The sequence below is a fragment of the Poecilia reticulata genome, linkage group LG16 (assembly GCF_000633615.1).
Source record: "Poecilia reticulata strain Guanapo linkage group LG16, Guppy_female_1.0+MT, whole genome shotgun sequence".
In the NCBI taxonomy this organism is placed as follows: domain Eukaryota; kingdom Metazoa; phylum Chordata; class Actinopteri; order Cyprinodontiformes; family Poeciliidae; genus Poecilia; species Poecilia reticulata.
The window spans coordinates 5761674-5783568 of NC_024346.1; the positions used below are offsets into that span (position 1 = coordinate 5761674).

The 21895-nt window shown below is 38.5% G+C and overlaps 1 protein-coding gene across 8 annotated transcripts in view; it reads left to right on the forward strand.

Annotated features, from left to right (window-relative positions):
* thsd7ab (thrombospondin, type I, domain containing 7Ab) overlaps window positions 1–21895 on the forward strand; it is a 224881-nt gene that overhangs the window by 167395 nt on the left and 35591 nt on the right. For all 8 annotated transcript variants that reach the window (XR_535685.1, XM_008430970.2, XM_008430964.1 and 5 more), the window contains 6 exons: window positions 1978–2244; window positions 11029–11207; window positions 12114–12119; window positions 12975–13108; window positions 13995–14148; window positions 16911–17052. Coding sequence is in view for 7 of the 8 variants with exons in the window: in XM_008430970.2 (XP_008429192.1) it covers window positions 1978–2244; window positions 11029–11207; window positions 12114–12119; window positions 12975–13108; window positions 13995–14148; window positions 16911–17052 (882 nt within the window). In the remaining variant the exon portion in view is untranslated. The remainder of the gene's footprint in view (window positions 1–1977; window positions 2245–11028; window positions 11208–12113; window positions 12120–12974; window positions 13109–13994; window positions 14149–16910; window positions 17053–21895) is intronic.

A 21895-nucleotide genomic window follows, 5' to 3' on the forward strand; every position in this document is an offset into this window, starting at 1 on the left:
GCTGGGCTTCACTGGGGTTGCTAGGTAACGTGCTGGGCTTCACTGGGATTGCTAGGTAATGGGCAGTGCCTGCTGTTTTGTGATGTTACATTCTGAGGGTTTTTGAAACGGCTCATTAACTAACTTGATTTTCGAGTCTTTTTTTAATCTCTTGTGTTGTTTTTAGAAGCAGCAGAGACTGAAATGGAAGAACAAAAACATGCAAAATGTTTCATAATAGGTCAGCTTATTAACTACAGAGGCCACAAACTGGGACCTTGTAGTTCCCTAAATTGAAACAGACAAGGGGGAGATGTAGCTCCAAATGATGTAGCTTCAAAAAATTATCTGACAGACAAATATGAAGAGAGCCTCTTCAAAGCGGATATTAACCTATCAAACGGATCTAACAGTGGACTGCGTCTAAAGACGAGGTTATGGCCAGAATAAGCATCACCAAACATTTAGCTGAATCAGTCTGCATCAGAACGTTGTTAGAGACTGTCAGGAAAGCCTTTTAATGGGAACAAAAACCCTGAGTAAAACTGGTCAAGGATGGTTTGCTGATCCACAACCTTTACTTGGCAGCAAACAGGAACTTGGAGAGGTTGATGACTCCCAAAGAGAGAAAAGTTTAAATTGTTTTCTTTCATAAGCAGATGGACAGCAATAATAGGAGAGTTTTCATTTCTCACATATCTGATTTCACGAACAAAGAACAAAAATATTGACAGTTTGAGGACATAGAAACAGCAGGTGGATCAGGAGTAATAATGTCACTCATGATGCTTGTCTGTGCTCAAAATTCTCCCCATGTATTTAATTCACCATTTAATTCTTTAATTCTCATTTTGTAGAGTTTCTACTTGCTGTGAGCTGGACAATCTGTGAGATCAAACAGAAAATAAAAACATTGTGAAATCAGATTAGGAGCCTCTGCGTTTTCTACAAAACCTACAACTTGTATTACTTGGAAAACATTGAGACTCAATATTAACCTTCAGGTTTTGGTTCAAGATTGAATTTCATATAACCTCATCTTTTCAAATTCCCCAGAACCGTGTCGCAGTCAACTGATAAAGTGGGTGGCAAAAGGAAAAAAATATCATTATGTGGAACATAATGTATGCTTTTCTCCTGCCTGTCAGTCGTTGCGATGTTTCCAGACAAATTACAGCATACAGCTTCGATGCAATTAAGGAGCAACTTTGTTCCGGATGGGGAAATAAACAAGGCGAAAACATGAAAATGATTTTCTAAGAAGAAAAAAAACCCCAAAACAAAGCCAGTAAAGGTATTTCAGGTTGTCAAAAAGCAAATCATCTCCTCATTTGCATGTGAAATGGCTGCTTAATGATGGACTGCTGGAGTGAGAAAGTTTCTCTGAACGGAGGAATTTAAACTAACGACAAACATCAGGTTGTTTCAGTTCATGTGCGATCTGCTTCCAGCTCTTCTTTGTCTTGTCTTTTTTTCGCACAAAACCATTCTTAGATAATGTGTCAACAGCCAAACATCGTCTTTTCCAGCAGCCATTGTAAAACCATCTGACTGAGAGTCCTGGAGCTCAGCTTCAAATTCAAGTTCAAAAATATTTATCAATCCCAAAGGGACATTCAATCCAGAGGGAATTAGGTTGCTATGGTGGCTCGGTAACGGGCTCGGCTTACCATTAGCTCGGTAATAGTAAGACGAGCCCGTTACCATAGGCAACGGGCTACGGTTACATTCTGCCGTTTTTAGAAACGGGTCATTTTCATTAACTTATTGCCAAAAAACGGCTGTGTGGGTTTTTATAAGCACTTTGTTTTTGGAAGCAGCTGAGACCCAAATGGAAGTACAAAAGTGTGCAAAATGTAAATTTTGCTGAATATTTCTCCTTTAATGTCTTCCTTATTGTTTTATAATCTAATACTGGAGCCTAAACCAAGACACACTGACGTTAGCAAATACTTTAATATGTTTTTTGCTAATCTCTTGCCCCTCTTCACTCTTCAGGGAGAAGCAAAAAAAAGGACAAGTGCAAAAACACGCAGATGTACCCTCTGAGCGAGACGCAGTACTGTCCCTGCGATAAATACAACGCCCAGCCGGTGGGGAAGTGGTCTGACTGCATCCTGCCAGAGGGGGGGAGGGCAGACGGGACCGCGGCGATGAAGGTCCAGGGAGACGTCAAGGAGTGCGGACAGGGCTACCGCTACCAGGCCATGGTGTGCTACGACCAGGACAGCCGGCTGGTGGAGACCTCGCGCTGCAACAGCCACGGTGAGTCACTTCAGTTCATCAGTCCAGTTAAATGAGAGGCTGTGCAGTAATTAGTCAGAGAAATTTAAAGTCAACACCACTAGCTTTGGGCGATTAAGCAGAAAACTCTCTGCCAGGCATGAACCTGGCATTATGATTGGGGTGCAACGATAAATCAGACCTGAGTCAAGATGGCCGCCCACCTTCTTCTAATTCAACAACATCAGTATCAAGCATCTGTGCAGCAAAAAAAAGATCAAATTGTTTGTGCTGCTAGCTTTTTAAAGATATTAATAAATGTTTCCAGAGGTCATGAAAGGTCAACCAGCCAGTCTACATTCAGATTCAAACAAATTAAATGTCGCTGTAACTCATTAATTCAGATTGTTCAGAGTTCAGATGGTGATGCCTGTTGGCAGGAGAGATGTCTCGTAGCAGTCTGTATTACAGCAAATCTGAAGAAGCCTCTGACTGAAGACGTCAATCAAGTGCTCCACATTTATTTACATTCATGCAGCTACGTTAACCCCCACTGCTACAAACTAAACTCTGCAGGGATCCTTCTAAAATTATTACATATTAACTTAAGAACCTTAATTTTTCCATCTTCTGGTTTAGAAGGATTTATCAGAGGGATTTACTAATTAGATTGGACCTTTCCATTAGTTGTGGAGTAAAAAACATTTAAAGAGAGAAGAAGCTGGCATTTTTAAAGAGACAGTGACACAAATACAGTTTTTATCTCTTGAAATAGCCAGAATGTTTCTCTTAATATTTTCATCTGAGCCCTAAAGAATTTGGAAACTGAGAAACTTTGTGGATCTTAAACTTCCCTTTCCTATAATAAATAACAAAATTAATAGAGTTTTTGTGTGCTTTGTTTATTGTTGAGCAGTGGAGAAAACATCCTGTAATTTTTTGTGGTTTTACACGTTTTCTGTATTTTCTGGCCTGTAAGTACTTTTGACTTGACGATTTTTGCCGACATAGCAAAAAAAAGTGGACCCCGCTGGTCTGTGTAGTAAAACTCCCTCTGGTGTCAGAAATACAGACTCACTCCTGACTTTCTAAAACTTGCTTTGTGTTGAATAGACTTACAAACTGCGAGTGTCACTTCCTTTGCATTCTCAACACAAGCCGACCCGACAGTCAGCAACTCACTCGACACAGAACCTCTTTTCTTTGCTCTTCTCCGCTTTCCGATCGATACCTCCTTTAAAAAAAACTCACTCCTAAGGCAGCAGAAGTTTCTCTTGTTTTCACTTGTTGTTGTTTAGGTTTTCTCTCAACCCGTCCAACTGGGCAAAAACCCAAATATCACAGCTTTTCCTAGCTGCTCACTGCAACGTAACATAACCAACATTACAGTTTTTCGATCCATTGTTGGCTCAATAAGCCTCACGTTGCCTGGACTAATTGAAACTTATTAAACTCAAGTGTTTGTTCTTCTTTTATTCTGTATGTAAAGCCCAAAATACCACTTGTGTCACTTATTGTAGTGTTGCTAAAAATACAAAGAAGGTTGTTTTTAATTTGAGTTAATCTAATGTTTGATGCTCATGTGTCGTAGCTGGAAGCTACCAGAAGCTGCTGGTGTTTCACTGTAAGCCTGAAGCGTCTCTGGTCTCTAATAACAGGAGTGAATATCGGCACCACAGGCTTTTCCTCACAGGGAAAATGTTTGCAGCTTTACTGCTCCCCTCTCTTATTGAGTGTTGTTTACTCTGCTTCATTTGTCTGATTGTTTGGAGTTAGCCAGGGATAAGTGATGATGGATGGGTTATGCTTTTTGTTGTTTGTTGGTTTTTTTTATAAGGGATACTCGTATTTTAAGGTATTTTATTTTCTGAATATGAAGATCTGATGAAGGCTAGTTGGAGTTTGGGGTCTCAGTCAAGTAAATTTATGAAATAATATTAATAATTAGGGCTGCACAGTGGCGCAGTTGGTAGAGCTGTTGCCTTGCAGCAAGAAGGTTCTGGGTTCAATTCCCGGCCCCGGTCTTTCTGCATGGAGTTTGCATGTTCTCCCTGTGCATGCGTGGGTTTTCTCCAGGTACTCCGGTTTCCTCCCACAGTCCAAAAACATGACTGTCAGGTTAATTGGCCTCTCCAAATTGTCCCTAGGTGTGAGTGTGTGTGTGCATGGTTGTKTGTCCTGTGTGTCTCTGTGTTGCCCTGCGACAGACTGGCGACCTGTCCAGGGTGACCCCGCCTCTCGCCCGGAACGTTAGCTGGAGAGGCACCAGCAACCCTCCCGACCCCACTGAGGGACAAGGGTGTAAGAAAATGGATGGATGGATGGATATTAATAATTAAGGATTGGAGCAACTGTCTCGTAAATGTTTGTTTCTAAAGCAACCTGGTCTGAATTTGACCATTTCTACACTAAACATTTAAAATATTCGTTAAAATTAAAAGTTTTAGTTTCGCTCTGTGTGTAATGAATCTATCCAATATGCAAGTTTCACTTTTTAAGATGAATTACTGGAATAAATTAACATTTCAATAACATTTTAGGTTATTTAGATGCTCCTGGCTGATTGCATCAGGACTTTTTCTAAATGGTAAAAATGTTTCATCATTTCGGATCTTCAGCCTTCACTTTATGTCGACATGTTGATGTTTCTCATTAACTTAAATCTTTTATAGATTAAAGAAATGTTGAAACATACTTTATATATTACAAGAGGTAAGAAAAACAAATGTTCTTGGTTTTGTTTTCTTCTCTTGAACCCAACATCTTTCCAGAATATGTCATATAAATCTCATTCAAAGATGTCAGTCAGTCTTTATCAATTTTATTTATTTTTTCTCTTTTAGTAAAGTCATGGGAAAAATCAAAGTGAAGACACGATGAATTAGCTTGTTTGAAAAAAAATAAACATCTAAAATGTCTTTCTAAGTTCATAAGATAAAAAAAGTTTGGCCAAATACTTTTAATTTATGAAACTTGTCAAAAATCCTTAACAGATGTCAAAGTTTATTAAAAACACCAGAAGGTGATACGCTGGTTAAGTTTGAAAGAAAATGACAAACTCTTTTGGAAATTGGCTTAGATATTTTTTTATAGTTATTTCTATTGTTAAATTTAAAATATTTAGAAATATTCAAAATGTTAGTTTGTGACCTAATGGGGAAAAAAATCTCCCATTTCAGTGCAAATATTGCATTGAAACAGAAAGTAGCTGCTTTAACTGACTTTTTAAATTTGTATTTAGAAACGTTGCTGAGTTTTGTCTGTCTGTTGGATCAGAGGTAATAAAAGACACCGAGGCTGGAAACCTTCGCCTGAAAGGAGAACTAACGCCTTTTTACACTAACGTTAAATAAAGTGTTTGTGGTAAAGTTTTCTACAAAAAAACAAAAATTAGAAAAAAAAATGTAACACAGAATATAAAAAACACTCTGGTGTTTTTATTGTACCTCTAAACTTGGTGGTTCTGCGCGTCGGTCGCCTTGTCGGCCATGACGGTTCTGATCATCAGAATCCAAATCTGAGGAGTTTTCACTCTGGCTACTGATTGGTTTAAATTCACTCCCATGAAGTCGTCCAGCTTTTCTTCAGCACAAAAAAATTATTTTTTTCCACAGATGAACATTTTTAACATCCGGCTGATTCACATGAAGAAGAAACAGCAACTCCACCCCAAAATCACCCCATTTATCGACATAATAAGTTATTCTTTACGCTTCAGATTGATGTGTTTGGTGGAAATGTTTCACTAAATGACATTTAAGCAAAACCAGTATTTTGACATTTGATTTAAATGATTGATATAAACTGATCTGAGGGCTCAGTTAGCATATTTAAGTAAAGTTCATGTTTACCTCGACTAATTGAAGAATTTATCCCATTTTCAACATCTTCGGCGTGTCATAAACAATTCTGCATTAAAATCCTGAGCTGTACTGTGACATAAATCATAAATCAAATCTGAATTTACTCCTTTTCTTCCTTCACTTCTCAGTTCAAGGTGTGAAATTTATTATAGCACAACCCAACACTGCAGAATCCCTTTTCTCTGACATTCATCTAGAGCGAGACGTTTGTTTGTGGACTTAAAGCCGCACGCTCACATGAGCAGGGACTTACTTTAAGTCCTAAATTTCAGAATTTGCAGGCTTCTTCTTCTGACAGAAGCGCTTGTGTCCTCTTGTATGGCGGCCTTATCTCGGATCCAGAGACTTCAAGCGAAGATGTTCGCCTCCGAATCGCGCCGGAAAAATTGGTGTGAAATGGGAAGACGGCTGAACGAACGCATCAGCGCTGTGCATATATAAACAGGGTTTTAGTTTCCCCGTGTGAGCCACGGATTGAGATGGTTAATCTGAGCGTGGGTGTGCCGGCAGCTCATCGTCGTCAGGACGCTGCTCTGCATGTTTACACCTGCGCGGCTCCCGGTTAGTGCGTTTATTTCAGGACGTAATTACAGTCGGCGACAACGAAATGTTCCTTGAGATGCTCACAATAACCAAACCATGTTGAGCAAGCGTTCGCTCGTGTGAGTCTCAAAGCTATCATTAAATCTCTTTTATTCGTCATTCGTTCTGCCGCTCCCTCCATCTCAGCCGCCGCCACTTGAAAACTTGATGGAAGAAGAAGAAGAAGAAAGGAGCGGTCCCTCCTCGACGCGGCGGCTGACACGATGCTGCCGGCTGTGATCCAGATCAGGCAAACTGTGAGACTCTGATCTCTTTATTCCACCAGACAAAAACAGAAAAAGGGAAAGTGCGAGAACGGCTGATCCAAGGTTTGGGACGTCGCGTTCTGGAGAGTGAATAAATATTTCAGAGTGAGGGACAAAATAACAATAAAATCTTTACATTGGCAATGCAACCATTCAAGAACTTCAAAAATACAAAATCATACCAAGTCATTTAGTTGAGTTTGTAGTGCCAATAAAATTTTACACTTGAAATGAGACAAAAATAACTTTTAAGCAAGATATTGGAGCTTATTTTAAGTGAATAATTAATTCAGTATTGATGAAAAAGTGCTGGTTCCCTTGGATACATTATATCTAGATGCATTTATTTCATGAAGTCCATGGAGTTGACAACCCCTTTGGACAATTTCTGTTCTCTGAGATTGATGTATGTCCGGTTCAGGCTCCTGGTATGGATATTTATTAGAAATCTATAATGTATCATCTTAAACCCTCTTGGCTTTCATTTAAGCCAAGTTTTGAGTCTCTTTGAGTAACTCAGAGGTCACCAGAGTTTGTTAAACCAACAGTAATAAACTAAATGTTTGTCTTATTGGCCGTCGTTTGCCAGTAAGACAAACATAGTAGAGCAGAATGAAGAAATCCACCTGCAGAAAGACGACTACTTTTCAGTTTTCTGGACGAGTCCAACAAAATTTTACTTAAAATGTCTGTTATTTTAGAAATTAAACTTTTCCAAGTATTCATTCCGTCTCATAAACCAAACTTACCTGTTTTTTTTTTTTTTTTTTACTGGAAGGACAGAAAAATCATATTCTCACTTTGGAGACTTTGTGATTCTTTAGTCCGTTCAGTAATAATTGGGTCAACAGTGTTAAATAATCAATCAGTTTCCGTTCTGCTTTATTGGTTTTTTGGACCAATTTTAGCCGAAGGGCCAGAATAAATACCAAGGAGGCTAAAGACTTTTTAGAAATATTTAAAATATTCATTTTTGGGGCATTATTAGCAGTGTTTAAATTTCCAACATGTTACTGTTGTAAAACTATCTATGTAACTCAGTATAAAATGGAGGCGATTCTTGCTGTTCCTACAAAGCTTTTCCTTTCCTGAAGGCACTTCCTCATATCCTGAATGCCATTAAAGCATTTAAGACTATTGGCAGGAAGCGCTGCTCTCATTATCAGGTAAAATTGGTTTCCTGACAGTTAGGAAAGTTTGCTGCAGCCGTGTGACATGTGCACCTGGGACTTGTGTCAGACTGCAAATTGATTTCAAAGACATCCAAAGTAAAGTCCTGCCTGGACTGAGACTAAAACCTCAGTGGACGCCGGGCGCCACATCAGTTACAGTTAAAGTGAAGTGCAAGCTCAGCTGCTGCAGGACTCGCACGGCCTGAGCTTCCAAGTGACAGAGTCGGTGATATAAAGCGGCTGTGTTTAAGTGCTTAAAGGTCAGAGGTGAAGGAGCCGAGATGGAGTTCATGCTGAACTCAGCAGTGTGAGCGGTGCTGAAGTGGATTTGGAAACATTGAGGTGGACATAAAACAGGCAGTGCTGCAAGAAAACCTTCAGACTTCTTCTACGTTCTGTCATATTTTAATGTTTTAGATCATCAAACTAATTATGTCAAGCAAAGAAAACCTGAGTATGTACACTAACCTTAGCATTTCAGCTAATGTAGCTCATACACTGTTTGCATACTGAATGGAGAAAGTCAATATTAGCGACAACCCAAATGACAACATGCTAGTCACTCTACATGCTAGTGATAGTTTTTACACTAATGTTAGACTAACAGCTAAAATATGTATTTTAGCTCATTTTTGATACATTTGCCATGTTTAGCATACTGAGTGGAGTAACATGCTAATGATGACCCGCATCCTACTGGTAGTGTCAACATACTGGTCACTCTCCATGCTAGTGATAGCCCTCGTGCTAACGCGGAGTAACTCCCCATTAGAGTTGGTTTTCAAAAGATGTTTTGATTTGCTTAACTGGCAATGATAGCTTTGCATTGTTTTTGAGAAATTTCCCTCCACTCTTCTTTTACAGAATTGTTTTAATTCGGCTGCATCTGATGGTTTTCCATCATTAATGTCTACTTTAGGCTAATTCCAAAACAGCTCCATCAGATTTAAGCCCAGACTTTGACAGGGACGTAACAAAACCTTAATTCTGGGTCTTTTAAGCCACCTGCAGGTGTAATTTACAGTGCGCTTTCCAGCGCCTTCCGAGATGCAGGAAGCCCTCTATAAACTGAAAGTTGTGGTTTGGTGGCCTGAAAGTCGCTCTTTACAGCTCAGGTACGGTTTGTACTGCAGAAGGCACATAAATGACGCTCTCTCTGTCAAAAGACAGATGTAGTGAGACGCTTGTTGGCCTGCCGGGACACAAATGGAAGCTTGTTCAGAAAATTCACAGCAATTAGCAATGCCGCTCTTTTATTTTCCATCTCCACAGTCGGACATGTTGATGGCCGTATGTTTTAATGAGACGGGTGTGATAAATGCAAGAAACCTGTTCAGATTATCAAATGGGGAAAAATAAAAAATTCTGCATTTCTTGCTTTATTTTGTTGGTCCAATTATTTTTTTCAGAAATCTAAAATGAGTTATGCATGAGTGTTTTATCCAAACATGTTTATGTCATAATTACTGAGAAATATTCTTAAATTATTAGTTGAGAATGAGATGTTTGTGTGGAAAAACATGACACTATTTATGAAGAAAATTGGAAAAATAGACGGCTTACAAATACATCAACCAGGATCCAATTGTCATAAGTTACAGAGAATTATTTTATTTATCTGTCAAGAAATAATAAACCAAGGAAGTAGATGAACACAAAGACACGGACAGGATTTTCCTGCTCACTTCACATAATCAGTTTCCTAATGAAACCAAACCAAATTAGGGGCCCGTTGCATAAGCTAAAACTGCATTATTGTCTCCTCACTAAACGGATTTTCAGAGACGTGACGCACAAGTTTAAAGGTTCAGGGGAATAATTTGTTTTTGGAAATTTCTCTGAAGTCCTTCCTGGTGGAAACAAAAGAAAATTGAAGCCTGCGGGTGGAAAAAGCTCCAAAAAACAGCAGCACCTATTAACTGTGTTGTAACCCAGTGAACTCGCCAACAGTGGATTAAAATAATGAGGCTTTCTCCCAGACACAACAACTGCTTTAGTGAAATGTTACACTTACGTAACTGATGATAAATTGGGCCTCTGAGTGCAGTTTTATTTTACCGACTGAAAGTCGGAGTGCGGATTTAGATTAAAACGCGGAGCTCAGGTTAATAGTTCAAACGGATGGATTTGATTTAAAGTCACGGTACAAAGAAAATACAAGACTTGGTAAAAGTGATCTAATCTTTACCAGTTTTCTAAAATAATAGAAAAATACGAAACACATGCCACACTGTCTTTATTAGTTGAAGCCAGAAACTGGCAGCTACGTGTGAAAAACCTAGCACACCTTTGCTCTTTTTGTTTTGATTTCAGCAGCAGCAGCAGGTGCAACCGAAATCTGAAAAGAAAACATTCTGTCAGTTTTCTCACTAGGAAAAGTTGCAGACATTTTCAACTTTGCATTGAGACAGATTTTTTTTTTTTTAGAAAGTAAGCTTGATAATTAGGTTTGACCTAGATAGAAAGTTAACTATCTAGATAGGTTACTAGGATACCTATCCTAGCTACCCTAGCAAGGATATCCTAGCTCGGATAGCTAGCTATCTAGAAAGGTAGATAGCTATAAAGCTAACAAACTAGATAGGTAGCTTTCTACACAAACAGACTGACTGAAAGAGATTGTCATTAGCATGTCCCAGTCAGCACTATTAGATATACGCAAAACCCTTAAAACAATAAAATATGTTAAAAACATTCATGTTTATTTGTTGCTACAGGATGTTTTACAACTAACAACTTGTTGGATGTTTGTCACAAAAAGCCTTACTAACTTCACTTCATCTTTCTTTTAATTATTAATAATCTAGAGCATGCTGTTTGTGCGGATTTGAGGTCAGACTGAAATAATTTCTAAAATTGGCAGCTAGTTGTTAAAAAAGAAAAGCGATGAGCCTCCACTTGCCGAATAATTAAAGCCCCTCCAATGTTGTTTCTGCCTGTCAGGTTACATCGAGGAGGCGTGCATAATCCCCTGCCCATCAGACTGTAAACTCAGCGAGTGGTCCAACTGGTCCCGCTGCAGCAAGTCCTGTGGGAGTGGAGTGAAAGTGCGCTCCAAGTGGCTTCGGGAGAAACCGTACAACGGAGGCCGGCCGTGTCCGAAACTGGACCACATCAACCAGGTGCGCGGACAGAAACCATCAGAGACGCAAGAAGCCAAATGTTTCTGAACGGTGCTACAATATGAAAGGGAGTCAGTAAATGCTACGAGTTGCATCTACTTCAGTAACTTTTTGAAAAAAGTTACTTTTAGGGGTATTTTCACTACCTTTTTACTTTTACTTGAGAAATTTTATTGTGAAGTATTTCTGCTCTTGAGTAAAATGTGTGGATTTTCTACCCACCGAGTGAAAAACAAACATGTTTTAGCCAAAAATTCACCAAACACAGACGCACACCTGCAGTTTCAGTTAAAGTTTCAGAAACTTTCTATTGAGAAAAACTAATTTGGAAAAAAAATGTATTTTGTCTGATTTGTTATTTTTTACTTGTATGGATTATTGTCATTTTTTACCTTTATGTACCAAAATTTCCACTTAACTTTAGCTGATTGTCTGATTTTTAAATGTTAAATAATTGATAATTTCTTCAGTTACTCAGACTTTTTACCAAATACTTTTTTACTCTGACTTGAGTACTTTCTTGAATAGATACGTTTTACTTGAGTATAGTTTTTGGGTGCCTCTGCTGGAAGGTGAATCTCATTTGAGTTGTTGCCATTTTTGTGAATCCCCTGAAAGCGTAGCATATTAACGCTCCATTAATGGAGTTCCCTTATGAATTCCTCAAATTTGTAAAAATAAAACACATTAAAACTCTGCTTGCCAGAGCCGTGTTGATCCCGTCCTCGCAGCTTGTCTGTTTAGTTTGCCTCGGTATTTATGCCAAGAGCTTTTCTGATTATGTCCTCTGAAATGTTGCATTAATCATGGCTTCTTGCGCTTTATGAGCTGTTAGCTCGCTCTCATTAATCCATCTGTCTCTTCTTAATCCACAACAACTCCGTCGGACGTGACTTCCTGCCTCAGGCCCAGGTAAGAGCAGCTCTGTTCGCCGTGTGTCTCGCATGTAAACCTACATCAGTGGGTTCCTGACAGATTAATCAGCTTAATCCTGATTAATCGTCAACTAATTTAGTAATCGATTAATCGTTAACAGACTCAAATGAAAGGCAAATTGCTGAAAGAAAAACATACTCAGAGGTAATTAAGCCAAAACTATACAAAAAATATGTATGTTTTACATTAATAGGGGCCATATTATGTAAACTAGTTGACTTTTTTGAACTTTACATCAGGTTATAATGTTATTCCCTCATAAAAACAGACCTGGAGCTTTTTGCTTTGATTCTTTCATCCATGTTTGAGAAATCCTTTAATCTCCATGGCAACCATTCAGCCATCCAAAACGCCTGATTGAACCTAGCCCCGCCTCCGAGACGCAGCTCCTCCTCAGAGCTGCAGATTCCACGCTTCCACCTCTCAGAGCTGCCCTCTCCTGCTCCTTCAGACTAGCCAGCAGCAATCAGCAAACACCTGGTGGATCTGCTCATCTTCTGAGCTCATTACATGAGCTGCTTCTCAAAAAACGTCTTTTAAGGGTTAATACAGCAGCCATGTTGTGATGACTTCCTGAAGGCGGAGTTTCACAAATAGCAGGAGCTTCTTAAAGAGACAGAGACCCAATTTCAAGGTGTTAAATCACCCCAGCCGGATAAATAATCTGTTGGTGGAGCTTAATCTCAGAAAGTTGATTCAAATTATCATTGTGTGTTAGACAGATCTGCCACGCTCCAGACCAAACTGTGTAAAGAAATAATAAAGTCCAGTTTTTACCCTCAGGTCTTTTTTAAACAGCATGAAGGTGTAAAAGGTTTTCCTGGCTCTCAGGTGTATGAGGTGGTGCCATGTCAGAGCGACTGCAGTCAGTACGTCTGGGTCGCCGAGCCGTGGAGCGTTTGGAAAGTCAGCAACGTGGATCTGAAGGAGAACTGTGGGGAGGGAGTCCAGACCCGGAAAGTCAGGTATCTGCAGCAAATAAAACGATGAAAAAATAAAAATCAGGGTTTGGTTGTAACTAGTTACATTTTCATTTGTGTAACTTTTTGGGAAAAAAATTACTTTGTACTTAAGTAATTTTAATAATAATAATTAAGTAATTTTTCATAATACTTCAGGAAAATTTCTGGATTTTCTACCCACTGAATGAAAAACAAACATGTTTTAACCAATAAATCACCAGACTCACACCTGCAGCTTCTGTTAAGGTTTCATATTTGGAATTTTTTTCTTTTTCCTGATTTTGTTATTTTGTAATCATGTTGTTTATGTGAATTATTTTCATTTTGTTCCTTAGATTACCAAAATAACAAAAGGTTATATTTTGATCCGTCAAAACATAACGGATCAAAATGTATTAAAATCAATCATTAAAAATCATTAAAATAATTTAATGTTTAAATAAATTAATTGTAGAATTAATATTTAATTTTTAAGTATTAAATGATTGATGTTTTGTTAAGTTATATTACATTTTACCTAATTATTTTTTACTCGAGTAATTTCTTTTTACGTTTTTACTTTCAGTAAAAATATGTTGACGTAGTTCTACTCTTACTTGAGTACACATTTTTTTTAATCAAATTTATTTATTGTACCAGAAATAAAAATGAAGTTTCACATTTTCCCCAGTGAAACTAAAAACTTAACATCACATAACAATAAGTAAGAACAAGTAGTCATTTAAAAAGTTTCATATACTCCATAAAAAAACACAATATGCACAATAATATTTTAAACCAGATAGATATATGATTTTAAAAACACAAACTGGTATTTAGTTGCCAGGTTTAGCGTTTACTGTCCTGATGGAATAAAGAAGGTTTCCTGACGGGTTGAGCTGGTTTCCAGGTGCATGCTGAACACGGTGGACGGCCCGTCCGAGGCCGTGGAGGATTACCTGTGCGACCCGGAGGAGATGCCGCTGGGAGCCAGGGAGAGCCGGCTGCCGTGTCCGGAGGACTGCGTCCTGAACGACTGGGGCACCTGGAGCCGCTGCAGCATGGTGAGCAAACCCAGCGCAGAGCGGCGTCTCCGCTAGCGACGGAGGCAGGGCKGCGTCYCCGCTAGCGACGGAGGCAGGGCGGCGTCTCCGCTAGCGACGGAGGCAGGGCGGCGTCTCCGCTAGCGACGGAGGCAGGGCGGCGTCTCCGCTAGCGACGGACGCAGGGCGGCATCTCGGAAAGGATAAGAATTTATGGAGTCCTTATAGATTCCCATTGATTTAGGAAATAAACTCTAATTAAAAAATATTAACCATGTTGTATTTGATTCAGACAAAATTAAAACTCGAGTCCCTCTGTGAATGAACATGAAATATAGGAAATGAGCCTTGTCATAAAATGTATTCTAATTTATTGAATATGCCTTGAAATGTTGGAGATTATTTATACAGTATGGTGCTAACGTTAACACAATAACCAGGAAGTGAAGCTGGAAGCTCCGCCCCCTTGAGAGTTTCCACAGTTACTAAGCAACGGTTACTAAGTAAACGAACTTTACATTGTTCCAATCAGTTGCATTGAGGACGTTTTAGGCAGAGTTTGGTACTAACTCGTTACATTTACAATTACATTTACTTGAGTAACTTTTTTTGGAAAAAAAAAAAAACACTTTAAATATTTTTTACTGTGCTATACTTTTTACTTTTACTTGAGTAATTTTATTATAAAGTACTTCTTCTCTTACTTGAGTAAAATTTCTGGATCTTCTACCCACTGAATGAAAAACAAACATGTTTTAACCTAAAATCCTGCAAACACAGACACACACCTGCAGTTCCTGTTAAAGTTTCATACGTTTTTTATTGAAAGAAACTGATTTGGAAACAAACAAGCCTTTTGTCAGATTTTATTTTTTGTTACTTATATGAATTCTTGTAATTTCTTCCTTAAAATACCAAATTTTCCACTTTATATTTTGCTCCATCTGATGATGTAATTTTTAAATACTAAATGATAGTTTGATCAGTTACTTGAGTAAACTTTTTACCAAATACTTTTTGACTCTTACTTGAGTAATTTCTTGGAATAATAGACTTTATTGAGCTCCATGGTGGAATTGCTCCATCTAAGGTGTTAAATATTAACACAAATACAACCAAAAGAGATAAAATTTATAAAATATGTATAAATCTAAGAGTAATGTAAGTAATTCAWTATGACTGAATATAAATAAATAAAACCAAACATGCAAATATGTTAATATAAAAATAAGCTACAAGCGGCTCTCTTTTACTTTTACTTGAGTAAAAATATGTTAAAGTAATGCTACGCTTACATTAGTAAAATATTTGTGTGCTCTTCCCGCCTCAGTTAATTGTGATTAAAGTTCAGATTAAAGTTACAACCGTCTCTCCTTGTTAAATATAAATATGTTTTGGAGCGTTTGTGCCGCGACGCCATCTTGGATCCAAAAACGATTCCAGGTATTTGAACTCCTGAGAACCGGTTCTCGATTCCCAACCCTAAACTCTTCGCTAGCGGAGGCTCCGACTCCTGAGAAACCCGCTGAGATTTATCTTGGTATCTTTTTCTTGTCACGAGTATTTTCCCTCAGGCCGAGAGGACACAAAGCTTAGCTGCACTGTATTATCGTGAGCAGTGTGTGAATCTTTGTCAACAGGTTATTTCTGGTACACGGAGGAGGAATAAAGTAGATCCATGAACTGGGGAAGCAAGACAAAGTGGCTTATACATCACCTATATTACACTGTGCTCACCGCGCGTTCAGCAGGGGACGGCGATGATTTATGATAAAGACTCACAACGTCGGAGCAGGTCTCCAGCTCGCATTTAATGATGCACACACACCTGCATATGTAAGCTGGGAATAATGCGCCTGGTTTGGCAGACTGCCACAGATATGTTAAATAATTTATTCTGTTTAGAAACTACTTTTGCTCAAATTTGCAGTTAGAGGGCTTTATTGAAATAAGCAGAAAGAAACAAAGCAGAGATCATGGAGGAGCAGCATTCAGCTTCTATGCAGCACAAATTTGGAACAAACTTCAAGAAAACTGCAAAACAGCTGAAACGTGGAGTTCCTTTAAATCAAGACTATAAGCCCAGCAGTTTAGAGTTGATTTAGAGCCATAACAACCAACAAATATGATGTGTGTTGATGTTTTTGATGATGGCCCTCCGTAAAGGAAATGGTGACTGATGCAGCCGTTAACTTAAATTACTCAGACTTATTTCAGATATGCATTAGTTTCTCTAATATTTCACTAAGTCAGGTGTCAGAATATCCTCTTCACTGGTTTCACCAGGCCGTTGTTAATCACAACCAATTCTTTCCCCCTCAAAAAGACTCCCCATTTTCCCACAATTCCCTTCTCGACATGGAGTCTGCAGTGGCGCCAGCGGGGCTTCGCACATGTTTTATTCATCGTTTCAGCAATGGAGCCGTTCAGAAGGCTGTCATTTTCTCCCACTGTTCTCCGTTCTTCAAACCCGGAGAATCTGATGGGTCGCCGGCCGAGCAGAATCTCTTTCTCAGCTTCCCTGTGATTCTCGCTGGAAAAAAAATCAAATTCCACATCCTGGAACGGGGAGAGAGGGTCAAAATTGGCGGTTTCATGGACTTTCTTTACGCTTAGACACGCTAATAAGGAGCTCCTGACGGTTGACCCAAATGTGCCCTAATGAGTTCGGAAGACTGCTCGGACATCGTGTATTTAAAGTCGCCGCTGATGCGACTCAACTGGATTTCTTTTGGCTTGTTGTTGCTCTCTGTTTCATCATTTTACGTTTCCGTGCGTTTCAGCCCTGCACCAGGAACAACAGCCACGTGCGGACGGCGTACGCCCTGCGGTACCCCGGCGTGGGCCGGCAGTGCCCGGAGTTGTCCGACAGAGAGCCGTGCAGTCTGAACCTCAACTGCTTCAACTACTTCTACAACATCACAGGTGAAGAGCCAGACAGCCTGTTTCAGGAGATGCATGCTAAAACAATTCAATGCAAACCATTCACAGAGGTAAACGTTGACGAATACAGTTTGCAATCAGTAAATAATGAAACTGTTTTTAATTTTCCCCCCATCTGATATTCAGGTGTGGACAAAATAAATTTAGATAATTTTCCTTCCACTTTACGTTCATTTCTGTTGTTGCAACAAAACACCCTGAAGAGTTTAGCTTGAATACTGTTGGTGCTTTTAAAATATAGGTTTTAAATAAATCTTAATTTTAGAGCCACTCAGCTAGAAATATTAAAGTTGAGATTAATTAAGAAACTTGACTGTTTTTCACTGTGGTTTAGCTTAGATTAGTAGTTTATTTAAAACAAGGACATCATGTAAAAACATTAATGAAAGACAATTTAGCTTAAGATGGTTAATAAAGCAGTTTAATATAAAACATTTAATCAAAAGTCTCCATTTCACTGTACAAAGTCATAACATTACTACAATATAAACAGTACCAAATGTCAAACTTCTGCTCTATAATAAATTTTAAAAACCTGTGCTTAAAGTTAATTAATTTCAGTAAAAGAAATCTGAATATTTCTATTTAATTTACCTAAAACTAAATAATTCCTGGAAGTCTTTGTAATTCGGAGTAAATCGATCTCCCACATCGGCGTTTCTTCGTGACTCGTAACTTTCAGAAACCTGAACAGAAGCTGAGGTTAGCACTGATCCTTCTGTAATCAGAATTTATTAAAATTGCTGCATGTCTCTTATATAACCAGACTACAATCCGTTTATAATCCGCCTGGCTGCCTGCACAGAGGAGCGCATGTATCTGTACATAATGAATGAGAGGAGGTTATTATGGGTAAAACATCCTCCTTCTCTTGTCAAGTCGCTCCATCCTTCACCGTTTCTCAGCTTTTCCTCTCTTACTTTCTCTTCTTCTCGCTTCGTTCTCCTTATTCTCGGTCCCCAGAGTGACACGAGGCGGTTCGGCAGACGGAGGCGCAATTCCCGGAGTTGCAAACGAACGTTCTGCTGCTAAAAACAGCCAGTCGTCTCTGTTAGCTTATTTTATGAGCGATGCCTCAGCCTGTGTTGTTAAAGAAGCTTTTTACAACACACCCAGGTTGTTTTGAAAGCATCTGCACCCCAGATTTGGGAGTAAAATGCTATTTTTCATCACTGATTTTCTTTTTTGGGGGCAGGTTTGGCTTCTGGAAAGCCTAGTTCTGTATTGTTCAAAGGTGTGAACCTAAATGCGTCCATATGGTGAAACTCCTGGATGCTGGCAGAAATTACAGAGACAGCAGCCACATTCGCTGGCTCTGAGGGAGACGGCTTAAATAACCTCATCGCGCACAAAGTGTTCATTTGTTATCGTCGTTGAGCAGCAGCCAAATACTTTATAAAGCTCAGCTTCAAACAAAGAAAAGAAGCACTGATCATTTCAGGGCTATTGCAACATGAGAACATTTTGACGTGCTAAAGGAGAGAGATAAGTCATTTTTGTGATCACTCTGTGAAATCAACTCGTCTGCTTTAGGTGGGTATTTTATATGCAACACATATATATCCTAAAATCCGTCCAGATCCAGTTCCTATATGGTGCAAGGATTTCTGTGTCAGCACTTCCTGTAATTACATTTCCCCGGTGTTGTACTGCTCTTATATCTTAGATGTTGTTCTGGACTCGCTGCCTGCACAGGGATTTTCCAGAGGTGAACGGATCAAAATCAAACATTTGTTGTTTTCTTTTTAAAATAACACATGTTGCAGTTCTTTCCCACTTTGCATTATTTATTCAATGTAGTTTGGACTCTTACAATCATAACACTGTGCATTCATTATAAAAATTATTGTATTGTGAAGTACAAGGATTAAAATTATATTTGTCTTGACACCAAAATGATAAAATCTGCCCTGTCCGTCTGTCTGTTTCAGCCTGTCTGGTCTGATCCGTTTATTCTTGATTCACATTGTATTAACGTGAATAGGGGGCAAGAAAAAGACATGCTGTTATATATAGAGTCATTTAACGGGGATCTAAATTCACTTTTTGCACATTTTTATTCATCCATTTGATCACAGCTGCTTCTAAAAACATCCCAAGTTCTTACATTTAATTTTTTTTTTTTGCGATACATTATTTTTAATGTCTGGAAAATGAGCAGTTTCAAAAACCTCACAACTGTTGAGTCACATTCGCCGTTTCCTAGCAACCCCAGCAAAGCCCTGCCTGTCACCTAGCAACCCAAACTGAGCTCCAGCACGTTTGGTCAGCTGGATTTACTGCTGTATGCTCTGTACAATGGCTGCTGGAAAAGACAAGTGTTTCATTGTTGACTTGCCAATCGGAAACCACTTGCTGCATTCTCGTTGGTTGCGCAGGAGGCTCCATTTCTGCTCTTCAAATATGTACGGTTGTACAGTTGGGCATTTGTTTGTAGACATTTTTACGTGTGAGTGTAAATGTTGAGTTGGGGACGTGGCCAGAAGCAACTTATTTGGATTTAAAGTGACAAGACGCACTGAAACAGCTCAAAATAGACAGAACTGACCAGACTAAAGACTTATTTTCTAAGAATTATTTTGTGCAAAAAATGTAATGACCATGTTTGGTACAAGGAATAACGTTTATTCGCTAGACGTCAGGATACGTCTAGCGTATCTACACTAATCTCTTCACTGACTAGTGTAGAGAATTGGTCAATATTGTTGAAAAGGTGCGTAGAGAGAATAATTTGTCTGTCATCATGATGTCAGTGTGTCAATATCACAAACATAGACGACTGCTGGGGCGCCATATTTGATCAGCTGTTATATTTCAAGTGTCAGGCTTTCAAATTCTGCATGATAATTTTTCACTTGTTGGGGAGACTAATAGCCAAAAATGTTGTATATTTTTAATGGTTTAGATGCTGAAGCTACCAAAGAGAGGCTGGTTAATATAGTTATTGGGAAACAGAAAAATAGTCAGGATGAATCAGTCGTCATGTTCAATAGTCATATCTCAATTACATGTTTTCCTGATATGTAGTTTTGGTCCTATATGGAGGACCAAAACTGACATAATAATAAATAAAAGAATAAATATATAAATAAAATAATATATATCCGACATATATAAATAAAAGAACATATCAATAAAATAATAAATAATTATCCAACATAACAAATAAAATAAATCTAAAAATAAATGTAGAAATATATAAATAAAAGAATAAATATAAAAATAAATGTAGAAATATATAAATACAAGAATAAATATATACCTACATAATAATAAATAAAACAATAAATACATAAAAGAATAAATATATATTTTGATAAGAAATAAAAGCATAAATATATATTTTCTTTTTCATTTCCCCTTACACGAGTTTCCGTCAATAAAAATATATTTTGCTTTGACTTTTTGTTGTTTGTTTTGCTTCTCCCTTTTCTGCTTGCTGTTTTTCCGTTTGCTGTATTATTTGCCGTTTTATTTGCTCGCGGTATTTCTGCTGCATCGTTATGTTAATGAGGTTGGGCTGACTTCTAAGTCCAGCTCTTCTACTATTGGTCAATAAACAGGAAAGAGAACGATCCGCGTGCAGATCGATTGTGAATGCCTGCCTATTTGGTGCTTTCGGCTTCAGTTCAACAGTCCTGAAGTAGTTAACGCTGTTTCTGGACTCTAAAGCTGCTGCCACTAATATGATTTAAAGATATATCACTATTTGTAAACAATTTTTCTTCATCAACATAATCTAAACTGGACAAATTCCTCGCTGAATGATACCAGTTTGACTACGAAGGTACGTGTTTTGATTTTTTCTAGCTGTTAGTTGATATGCTAGGATAGCAATAGTAATTTGTTAGCTGGCTAACATTACGTAGCCTTTCTGTTTTGGAAATAGAACGTATTTAGGCTCTAATCTTAATCAGATATTTATAGTATAGACTGGGGTCGCCACCCCTCATGTAAAATGCATGATCGTATTAAACCTCCTCACTTACGCTAGTTTCACTACCCGCTAAGTAGCAACATTACCTGTAGCCACAAGTCCAAAACTTAAGTTATGCCAAACACCCGCTGCTCCATCACGTCCTGAGAAGTTAAACTCCTGCTACGATCAAGACATGAGGAGGAAGACGCTGCTATAGATAGATATAGATATTAAAGGATGCTTATTATATACACAATCAGAGAATGGTGGATTATCGATGAGTAATGACGGTTATCTAACACTTAAATGCTGTATTATTAAAGTTGATAAATAAAGTGAATCTCTAAACGTTACAGCACTGACAGAGCGGTGTATATTTTTCTTAACTGTGGCTAAAGCTACTGCTAGCTGGTTTACTCTCCGATCGGAGGCTGTTTATTTTATACAGAGAGAGAGAATGGTGAATTGACAATGAGTAATAACAGCTATCCAACACTTAAATGCTGTTATTAACCTTACCTTTTATTGTATCCTTAAGATAATGAGTATTCGTGACTTTTTCAGTCAGGTTTCCCGAGGCAAAATCACACCGGAAGTAAAGATGCACCTCCGAGTTATGGCGGCCATTGTCTGACGTCACTGTGAAGCGCAGGCATTCACAATCGATCTGCACACGGATCGTTCTCTTTCCTGTTTATTGACCAATAGTAGAAGAGCTGGACATGGAAGGCAGCCCAACCTCATTAACATAACGATGCAGCAGAAATACAGCCAGCAAATAAAACGGCAAATACAGCAAATGGAAAATCAGCGAGCAGAAAAGGGAGAAGCAAAACAAATCAAAGCAAAATATCTATTTTTCTTGACGGAAACTCATGTGTAAGGGGAAATGAAAAAGAAAATATA